The 11,342-nt window shown below is 36.9% G+C and overlaps 1 protein-coding gene and 1 non-coding gene across 4 annotated transcripts; one reads left to right on the top strand and one right to left on the bottom strand.

Moving 5' to 3' along the window:
• Window positions 1–2,877: 2,877 nt before the first annotated feature.
• Window positions 2,878–4,769, top strand: LOC127084546 (uncharacterized). 3 transcript variants are annotated; one of them, XR_007788730.1, is made up of 3 exons: window positions 2,878–3,221; window positions 3,433–3,530; window positions 3,925–4,769. XR_007788730.1 is itself a non-coding variant. In XM_051025030.1 (2 exons), exon 2 carries the CDS (start codon window positions 3,925–3,927, stop codon window positions 4,468–4,470), a length of 546 nt encoding a protein of 181 aa, XP_050880987.1. In that variant the 5' UTR covers window positions 3,228–3,530; the 3' UTR covers window positions 4,471–4,769. The 3 variants fall into 3 exon arrangements, 1 of the variants encoding a protein (XP_050880987.1); XR_007788731.1 differs by having other exon boundaries at window positions 2,879–3,221; window positions 3,414–3,530; XM_051025030.1 differs by lacking the exon at window positions 2,878–3,221 and having other exon boundaries at window positions 3,228–3,530.
• A 635-nt stretch (window positions 4,770–5,404) lies between these two features.
• Window positions 5,405–5,511, bottom strand: LOC127090297 (small nucleolar RNA R71). Its single transcript, XR_007791821.1, has one exon. It is a non-coding gene; the product is annotated as a small nucleolar RNA R71 (small nucleolar RNA).
• Window positions 5,512–11,342: the final 5,831 nt, after the last annotated feature.

Genomic DNA, 11,342 nt, shown 5'->3' with positions numbered 1-11,342 from the left:
CTCAGATTCAGGTGTTGAACTAGGACTCAAACTCAAACTAGGTGACAACTCGGGTTCAAGAGAGGGAACACTGATAGGTGTTCTAGGGAGGCTAGGACCAAGGATCAGAAACTCGGACTCAGACTCTGACTCTGACTCTAAGTCACTTATGTTCTCCCCCTGAGACTGAGAACGAGTGAAATATGACACATTTTCATGAAAGGTGACATCTTTGGAGACAAAGAATTTTCGACTCGGAGGATGATAACATTTGTACCCTCTTTTGTTGGATGCATAACCCAGAAAGATACATCTGACAGCACGGGGATCCAATTTGTTGCGATATTGTTTGTGAACATGAACAAAAGCAACACAACCAAAAATGCGAGACTCAAGAGTGTGTAAGATAGGAACAGATGGAAAACGTGAAAGCATAAATTGGACAGGACTTTTATTACCTAACACTCGAGATGGGACCCGGATAATCAGATAGGCAGCAGTAAGAATTGCCTCACCCCAATAAGAGGTAGGAACAGACATTTGAAAAATGAGAGATCTAGCAACTTCAAGTAAATGACGATTTTTTCTTTCTGCGACACCGTTTTGTTGTAGGGTGTCAACACATGTGAATTCATGGAGAATGCCATGTTTACTAGTGAAGTTGGAAAAGGTATGATTGACATATTCTTTACCATTGTCAGAACGAATTCTTTTTATGCCTTTCCCAAATTGCGTTTGTACCATATTATAAAATTGGATAAATATTTGTGGTACTTCGGATTTAGTATTCATCAAGAAAATCCAAGTTACCCGAGTACAATCATCAATAAATGAGACAAACCATTTTGCACCAAAAATATTAGAGGTAGGGGCAGGTCCCCAAACATCAGAATGAATCAAATCAAAAGGTTCATCCCTTTTATTAAAACTGAAAGGAAAAGATACACGATTGTGTTTTGCCAACTGACAAACATCACACTTAAAAGACTCAACAGAATGGTGTAAGAACAACGACGGAAACATAGACTTAATTATATAAAATGGAGGATGACCGAGACGCTTGTGCTGAAGCCAAATTTGTGAGGCTGAAGAGGAAGACTGAGACTGGAAACAGGAGGACAACACCTTTGGATGGTCATCAGAGAAGTAGTATAACCCTTCCTTTTCCTTAGCAATTCCAATCGTCTGCCCCGTGGTAAGGTCCTGAAAAACACAATGGGACATAGAAAAAATTACTTTACAATTCAGATCATGGGTAAGCTTATGATGGAAATTAAATTGTGGGAAAGTGTGGGAACATGAAGCACATATTGCAACTGGAATGGAGGTTGCAAGTCAATATTTCCAGTGCCAACAACACAAGCATGAGAGCCATCAGCAACAGTGATATAAGGAATACTCGAAGGTGTGGTATAAGAGCATAATAATGTGGAATCAAATGTCATATGATTAGTAGCACCAGAGTCAAGAATCCACGCATTCTTAGGAATATTACCACAAACAGTAAGAGATCGGGAACACAAACTCTTACCAGTAACTGCTAGAGACCCAGAACCAAAAGGCTTACTCATGGAGTCAAGCATAGACTTCAACCGTTGATCGTTAATAATCTCAGCCATTGAAAGGACAATCGAGAGAAAACAAACCAAGAAACAGGATGGGTTAGGGTTTCAAAGATGAGTGAACAAAAAACAAGAAGCACGATGTGCTACAACACAAAACAACAATGACCCAAACACCCAAAAACAACAACAAACTGCAGTAAAAAAAAAGACTCGCTACAAGGCGGCTAGGGTTTAGGCGGAAGCGAATCCCCCAAAATCGGGAGCTCTTGATACCATGTTGTAAAATATTTACTGATATATTAAAAAGTTATTCTTACATGTTACACCTACATGCTTTAAATAAGAGAGAATAGAAAACCTAATGAGCTTTGACTAATGGGCCTCATTACTAATAGAAATAATTACTATTTACAATCTAATATTTACAACATTTATAAATATATTTGCTGGTTATTTTCTAAAAAAACCAAGATTTAAATAATGTCTGACTGTTATATACAAGTTAAAATCTTCATTCCACATGTCCAATATTTCAAATATTCTTACTGCCAAACCACATCATTATAAGATTATTTACAAGATTTTGTGCACCTGTTGTGGATATTGCTTTCCTAGTGTTTGTTTGTAAAATGCTATTGTGACGTGTTGACACTTGAGATAGATTTTTCTTAATCCAAGTGGTTTGCAAATTTGCATCTGATTTCAGTGTTGCGTGTTCACTTATGTTAAGATTTTTTCTTTATTCTTCCATTTTTCATGAATTTACTCAGTTGGATCCGATTAGTGCTATTTTGAATTTTGTGGAGTCTTCTAGTTTACCAGATACATGAATCGTAAACCCCAAACCATGGATTTCTAGCTAGCTGTAAAGTTTGTTAATAATTGAACCTTTACTTGATACTAAGGAGTTTGCTTCAAGTACTGATACTTTACTTTATTCCATCCATTCTTCTTTTTTTTTATGGAACATAAGTTAATCACTACAAGGCATTGGAAGATTCCTTTGATGAAGAACATCAAATACTAGCTACTGCAGATTGGAGAAAGATGCTTCTTACAGCTTCAACATTTGCTACTTCAACTTAAATAATCATATACACATTAACATTTTAAAGGATCACTAATACATATATTGAATCTATAAATGTTATTCTCTTTATAGTTTTTGTTTACTGCATAATATGAATTGCAATGTATATTACTCCAAATTCTCTATATGCTAGCTGCTTCCAATAAAGGAAATGATTATTAAAAAGACCCGAGTATGTGCTGATATAACAGTAAAACATTGATTGAGGTAGAAAACAATCTCATAAATTTTTCTTTTGTTACTTTCTCATATTTTTAATTTGTATATGATTTCCATTTTTGATTTTCACTCCATTTTTCTATATGATAAATTATTCATAACCTTTACTTGATACTTTAAGGAGGTTGCTTCAAGTATTGCTACTTTACTTTATTTGATCCATTCTTTTTTTTTTTTGGAACATAAGTTAATCACTACAAGGCACATGAAGATTCTTTTGCTGACGAACAGTAAATATTATTGTTTATTAGTTACTCTTTTAAATTCGTTCTTAGATTTTTAAAAAACTTAGACAGTTGGATCCAATTACTACGACCTAGCATTTTGTGAGCCTTCTAACTTACTTTATACATGAATTGTATTTAGGGGTGAGTGTTTCCAATTTTGAATTTGTTAATTGTTTAAACCATATATACCCAAAATTAAAGAATCATTGGTTTTCTTTACATTTGAACATTAATTGATTACAAATGTGAAAGTGAGAGCAATTGATAGCTACTTTACTTTATATGATCCCTTCCTCTCTTTTTGGATCATAAATTAATCGTTACAATGCACAGGAAAATACTTTTGCTGCAGAACATCAAATACTAGCTACTGCAGATTTGAAAAATATGAGGAAGATTGTTCTTAGTAGCTATTCGAGTTGAGCATTTACTGAAAGTGCATGAAATAAGGTAACCAAGTTTTAGAGTATTCGTTTAAGACTATTTACAAGGGTTTATAATTCTTCAACTTAGAGTTTTATATTTATAATTCTATAACTTGTTTATCATTTTTAAAGATACACCGGCTATTTAGAAATCTGCTTAAAGGATCTTAAACTTAGATATCTAATGGAATCTCTGTTTGAAGTTTCTCAAATATTTATTCAAAACAAACTATAAAAAAAATTCTTTGATGAAAAACGTGTACGTCAAGTTCAATTAGAAAATCTTCCTACACAAAAAGAACATGAATGATATGCTCACAGAACAAGATTCATTATCAAGCATTTTATTTTCTAATAGACAATACAATATGCAAACATATACATATATGCCTAACTTTGATCTATTGAAATTTATTTAGATGGCGAGTTTCTTGACTGATTTGGCGAAGCCATATGTGGAGAAATTGATAAATGGCGTGATTGCAAAATCGAGTTATATATGTTGCTTCATGTGCATTGCTAAGGATTTTGAAGAAGAAAAAGCTAGGTTGGAAGTAGAAAGGACAACTTTCAAGCAACGCATTGAAGTGGCAACCCGAAGAGGGGAAGATGTTCAAGCTAATGCTCTTTCTTGGGTAGAAGAAGCTGATAAGCTCATTCAAGAAGACACCAAAACAAAACAAAAATGTTTTTTTGAATTTTGTCCTCATTGCATATGGAGATATAGAAGAGGAAAAGTACTGGCAAATAAGAAGGATCATATTAAAGAATTAATGGAAGCTGGAAAGGAACTTACAATTGGACTCCCAACTCGTCTTCCAGATGTTGAACGCTATTCATCCCAACACTATATGCATTTTAAAAGTAGAGAATCCAAATACATTGAGCTTTTGGATGAACTCAAAGATGACAACAATTATATGATTGGGTTGCAAGGGATGGGGGCACAGGAAAAACTACATTGATCAAGGAAGTGGGTAAGAAACTTAAGCAATCAAAGCAATTTACTCATATCATCGATATCGCAGTGTCATTTTCTCCTAATATCAAAAAGATTCAAGATGATATTGTTGGGGCCTTGGGATTGAAATTTGATGACTGTAATGAATCAGATCGACCCAAAAAACTATGGAGTATACTAACCAATTATCTGCACCGTATTTATTATTTTATTTACTATTATTTTGCAACATCAATATCTTTTTTATACCGCCTTAGATAAACATTGTAACGATAGTAATCGATAGATTGACGATTTGGTCTCTGTGGGATCGATATTCTTTTATATTACTCTGACACGATTCGTTCACCTGCGAACACAGCGATCAAATTTTTGGTGCCGTTGCCGGGGACCAACTTCGTCAAATTTCGTACCCTGTTGTTACATCGTCTAAACTAAGGCATTATTAGCCGGTAAATGCGAAGAACCCGTAGTACCGGAAATTTAGTAGATCCTTTAGCGGAACCTGAACGTTACAGTCTTACGCGCCTCTTACTCATCCGAATTAAGAAAGTTATGGCTGGGAATTGCGACCAGAGACCTCTTAAGGAATTTGCCCAACCCTCTGACGAGGAACCTAGTTCGACTATAGTAAACCCCCTCATTCCTGCCAACAATTTCGAACTAAAACCATCTTTACTGCAATTAGTGCAACAGAACCAATTCGCGGATCTCGCTACTAAGAACCCAAATCAACATTTAAAAGTCTTTATCCAACTGGCCGACACTTTTAAATCCAACGGTGCTTCATCCGATGCGATCCGTTTAAGATTATTTCCTTTCTCCCTCAGGGATAGAGCACGTTCATGGTTGGATTCACTTCCAGCTAATTCAATAACTACCTGGGAAGACCTTAGAAGAGTATTCCTTGCTAGATATTTTCCCCTAGTAAGACTGTTGTTCTTCGAAACCAAATAACTAGATTTACTCAAAACCAAGGAGAATCACTTTTTGAAGCTTGGGAGAGATACAAAGAGCTATTAAGAGTCTGTCCACACCATGGCCTAGAACAATGGCTGATTGTTCATACCTTCTACAATGGACTCCATTATAACACAAAGATGAGCATCGACGCTGCCGCAGGTGGCGCGCTGATGAACAAACCTTACCCTGAAGCTTGTGACCTAATTGAGGATATGGCCCAAAACCATTACCAATGGGGAACTGAACGAGCATCAATAAAGAAAAAGGAGACCCAAGGTGGAACACATGAGATAAGCTCTATGGACATGATACAGGCGAAAATGGATGCTTTATCCCTTAAGGTCGAACATATGTTTATAAACACTAACACCGTAGCGGTAGTCCACACAGAGTGTGAACTTTGTGGATCTAAAGGACACGAATCGGCAGAGTGTAACCTTTTAAACGACCTGAACACCGACCAAGTGAATTACGCCCAAGGTAACCCATTTTCAAACACTTACAACCCTGGATGGAAGAATCACCCGAATTTTTCCTATAAAAACCAGAATCCTATCCAAAATTATGCACCTCAGAGACCACAAGGTTATCAAGCCTAAAAACCAAATCAACCTATGCAAGTTGTGCCTCAGAAGCCTAACCTTGAGAAGATCATAGAGAGCTTTATATCAGGCCAGACTCAGCAAAATAAAGAAATCCTAAACCAGAAAATTCACGTAAACGAACTAATAATGCAATTAGGGACCAAGGTTGATCAGATAATCACTCACAACAAAATTCTTGAAACCCAGATCTCATAGGTAGCACAAAACCAAGACCCACAAACTACACCTGGAGGACAATTCCCCGGACAACCTCAACTCAACCCTCGAGGGCAAGCTAACGCTATCTCATTACGAAGTGGGACCGCTTACGAAGGGCCTCATAACCCAACAATGAGCGAGTCCAAAACTTCTAAAGAAAATATACCTACCAATCAAGAAGAGGAACCAGTGGAACCCGAAAAACAAATCGACCAAGAAGGAGAAGCCAAGGATAAAACTTACAAACCACCACCCCCGTACAAACCACCAATCCCATATCCGCAAAGACTTAAACAAACCAAAATCAATAACCAATACCAAAAATTTATAAAAGTAATAGAGAAGCTTCAAGTAGAGATTCCTTTCACCGAAGCCATCACCCAAATTCCATCTTACGTCAAATTTCTCAAAGACATCTTAACCAACAAGCGTAGGCTTGACGATCCCAAACCCTTGGAATGCAACTTTATTTCCGAGAATAAACTTGCTAAGAAGGAGAAAGACCCTAGTAGTTTTTCTATACCTTGCATTCTAGGGAGTCATGTGATCGACAAAGCTTTCCTAGACTTAGGCGCTAGTGTGAGTTTAATGCCCTTAGTTGTGTGTAAAAGGTTAAACTTAGGAGAATTAAAACCAACTAAGATGTCCCTTCAATTAGCCGATAGATCTGTTAAGTATCCTGTAGGCATTTTAGAAGACATCCCAGTTAGGATCGGTCAACTTTATATCCCAACAGACTTTGTGGTCATGGATATCAAGGAAGACGACGATATCCCTATCCTTTTAGGAAGACCATTTCTATCAACAACCGGAGTTATAATATATGTTAAAAGAGGAAAATTAACTTTCAAAGTAGGGGATGAAAAGATAGAGTTCATTCTTTCGAAGTTCCTGATGGCACCAATCATAGGAGACGCATGTTACGCGATCGATATCATAGATGAATGCATAAGGGAATTTGATCAAGAAGAACCTGTGATCGAACCGTTTTCAAACCCGAATGAAAAGGATGATGAGCTAGAGGAAACAGAACCTCACACTAGAGAATGTTTGGATCTTACTCCGGACCTTTCACCAAATTCTCAAAAACCAGCTCAAGAACTTAAGGAACTGCCCAAGAACCTAAGATATGAGTTTTTGGATAAAGAAATGAACCGCCCAGTAATAGTTAGTGCCACCTTAAACCAAGACGAGACAAACCAACTCTTGAATGTTTTATGAAGATACCCCTCTGCCTTAGGATATAACATCTCTGATTTAAAAGGTATAAGCCCATCCGTGTGTATGCACAGGATCTCGCTAGAGGAAGATTCAAAACCTTCCAGAGAACATCAGAGAAGAATCAACCCTGTAATGAGTGAGGTGGTAAAGAAGGAAGTCCTTAAACTGCTGGAAGCTGGTATAATCTATCAGATTTCCGATAGTAAATGGGTAAGTCTTGTACATGTGGTACCCAAAAAGGGAGGCATCACAGTCGTGCAGAACGAGAAGGGTGAGCATGTAGCTAAACGTATAGAAGGCATATGGCGTATGTGCACAGATTATAGGAAGCTTAATAAGGCAACTAGGAAAAACCATTTCCCCCTTCCATTCATAGATCAAATGCTTGAGCGTCTTGCCAAACACTCTTACTTTTGTTATCTGGATAAATATTCTGGATTTTTCCAAATACCCATACACCCCGAGGATCAAGAGAAAACAACCTTCACCTGTCCTTACGGAACGTTTGCTTACAGACGAATGTCGTTTGGACTCTATAATGCGCTAGCTACTTTCCAACGTTGTATGATGTCAATATTCGCAAATTATCTCGACGGAATTATGGAAGTATTTATGGATGATTTCTCGGTATGTGGGTTTGACTTTGAGAATTGCCTCATTAATCTCGAGAAAATCCTAGAGAGACGCGTAGAAGTTAACCTTGTGTTAAACTGGGCGAAATGCCACTATATGGTTAAAGAAGGCATAATGTTAGGACATATAATATCTAAAAGAGGCATTGAGGTCGACAAAGCAAAGATAGAAGTTATAGAAAACCTTAACCCTCCTAAGACAGTTAGAGAAGTCTGTAGTTTTCTTGGACACGCCGGTTTCTACCGACGCTTCATCAAAGATTTCTCTAAAATAAAATAAAAAACCTGACTGGCCTTCTGATGAAAGACGTTGAATTCATTTTCAATGAAAAATGTATCGAAGCCTTTAATCGTTTAAAACAAGCACTAATTTCATCACCCATTTTACAAACTCCGGATTAGACTCAACCCTTTGAAATAATGTGTGATGCTAGCGATTTCTCTATAAGAGCTGTTTTAGGGCAAAGAAAAGATAAGAAATTACATGTAATATATTACGCTAGTAGAACCCTAGATGCCGCTCAACTAAATTATACAACAACGGAGAAGGAACTCCTAGTTGTGGTTTTTGCAATTGATAAATTTAGGTCTTATCTTGTCGGATCTAAGATTATAGTCTATACAGACCATGCAGCTATCTGTTACCTTCTAAGCAAAAAGGATGCGAAACCTAGATTACTCAGATGGATCCTTTTGCTACAAGAATTCGACTTAGATATTCGAGACAAAAAAGGAACATAAAACCTAGTTGCTGACCATCTTTCCAGACTAGAGCATTTGAAGCCAGACCATTTACCTATAAATGATTACTTCACCTATGACAGATTGATAGCTAAGTTAGATACCGTTCCCCTTGAACCTGATAAAGACAACTTTGGGATAGTTTCAGAAATTAGCAGAGTACCATGGTACGCTAATTTTGTGAATTATCTAGCCGCTGATATCATACCACCTGACCTCAACTATCAACAGAAGAAGAAGTTCTTTAAAGATATAAGACATTTCTATTGGGACGAACCACTCCTTTTCAAAAGAGGAACAGATAACATCTTTCAACGTTGCGTCCTGGAAGAAGAAGTCAGAAATATCATAGAGCATTGTCACTCTTCACCATATGGTGGACATTCAAGCATATCCAAGACATACGCTAAGATCCTTCAAGCTGGTCTTTATTGGCCAACACTATGGCGTGATGTCCATACATATATTGTCCAATGTGATCGGTGCCAGCGCGCTGGAAACATCTCAAGAGGCGACGAAATTCCTTTGAAGAACATCCAAGAAGTGGAATTATTTGACGTTTGGGGTATTGATTTCATGGGACCTTTTCCATCTTCGATGGGAAACAAGTATATTTTGGTAGCCGTTGACTATGTGTCCAAATGGATAGAAGCTATAGCCTCACCCACTAACGACACAAGAGTAGTCATCAAGATGTTTGAAAATAATATTTTTCCCAGATTTGGAGTACCACGACTTGTCATAAGTGTAAGACCCCAATTTTGCCCCTAAGATCCCTCATGGCCCATATCATATCATATCATGGCCTCAAGGATCATTGCATGCCCTAGCTTCCCTCCTAGTGGGTGTTTTTCCTTGTGAGTGTGTTTCTTGATCACCAAGCATGCTTTGAATTTGTATATCTTTGCTTTTCATATGTTTACTAACCAAAAAGTACAAAAATATTGTCATCTAACCATGTTACTTGCAGCTGAAGCAATCATCAGCCAATTAGGTCAAAATCAGTCAAAGTCAGTCATTGCAGTGGATGGTGGCCATTCTTGCAGAATTTGGGCACCATGATCAATAATCAAGAGTTCATATATGTTGAGATATCATTTGGAATCAAAATCTCAAGGGATTAGGGTTTGGAATTCATCAGAAAGTGCTTCAGTCATCCAAAACCCTAGAAAGCCAAACTTGGTCAACTGTGGATTTAATCAGTGATTTGATGGTGGGAATTGGTTTGAGGGAGCTCATTCATGTCCATATAGGCCTCATATATCATGTCAAACATCATCATGGAAGAATTTGAAGTCAAACAGAAAATTTCCAAAAATAGAAACTTGACCTGTAATTTTCACCTGCCAAAAATGGAAACTTCTTGATCCCAAACTTACATCATGATACAAGCTTCAAATGAATTTTTTCCCAACATTAAAGTTGAAGATCTTGTTCTCCCATTTCCAAAAAGTCCAAGAACACTCAATTCCCATGTATGGTTGGCAAGTTATGATCAATTCATTTTCAAAAATTCTTGAACTTCAAAAGGCCATATCTCTCAAACCATTTGGCCAAATTTGGTGAGGTTTTTTCCTACAAGTCACATTTGATCCCCTCTTTCCAAAAATGTCATTATCATGCATCAAAACATCACCATTCAAAATGGCCTTTTTGGACTTGCATTAATTAATTTCAAGTGTGGTGCAAAAATGGACTTTTGAAATAACCAATTCTAACACTTTTTGCCAATTGAGATAGTTCAGAAAATGCATTTTGGATCTGTTTGAAAGCCCATTTCAAGCTGCAGCCACCATACACCATGCACTTAAGTGAAAACCACCAATTAGCAAAAACATGTCAAATTAGCAATTCCAATTTTATCTTCCATTAACCTTGATTAGAGAAGTAAAACAGAAGTATATAAACTCTTTTTCTGTCAAACTAAACCCTAGCAGCCACAATCCCAGAACAGAAAACCATTTTTCTCTAAAACATTCATTTTGCACTTTGGAAATTTTCTGCTCAAACTTTCAAAGAAGCACGACCTGCCTTGCTTGCTACATCATACACCCTCATTTTCAAACTCATTTCAAGTCTCAAATCCCAGCTGTAAGCAAGGATTCCCCAGCTGCTATTTCCAAACTCATCAATGGCAGATTTCGAATCAGTTTGTTTCAAGCATCACTGAGCTAAAATTATTCAACCATACATCTTTTGGAAGCTTTGTGGACATCTGTTTGAGCTTGTATCATCAAAACAACAACTGTTTCATTGATTTCTTCAAAATCAAGTAAGAACTCGAATCTCCAATTTCTCAAAATCATGATGTGCAATGTGTAGATCTCATTACCCTGGTCATTATGAGCTTTGAATGGTTTAAAATGGTTAAGTATTTAGTAAGTTATGTTGAAATGAATGATTGATGTTCAAACTTGTTCTTGCTCGATGCATCTTGTTTAGCATGATTTGATGAATTTGGTTGTTAGAATATGCATGAGTGATGTTTACTGGTCATGTTGGTATGCTTGATTTCA

This window comes from Lathyrus oleraceus, chromosome 5 (assembly GCF_024323335.1).
Source record: "Lathyrus oleraceus cultivar Zhongwan6 chromosome 5, CAAS_Psat_ZW6_1.0, whole genome shotgun sequence".
Classification (NCBI taxonomy): domain Eukaryota; kingdom Viridiplantae; phylum Streptophyta; class Magnoliopsida; order Fabales; family Fabaceae; genus Lathyrus; species Lathyrus oleraceus.
Note: the sequence above shows the minus strand (reverse complement) of the source record. Positions and strands in the feature narration are given on the sequence as shown.

Excerpts from the sequence above, each read along its gene's own strand:
- LOC127084546 (XM_051025030.1), top strand. The coding sequence starts at position 3,925 with ATGGCGAGTTTCTTGACTGATTTGGCGAAGCCATATGTGGAGAAATTG.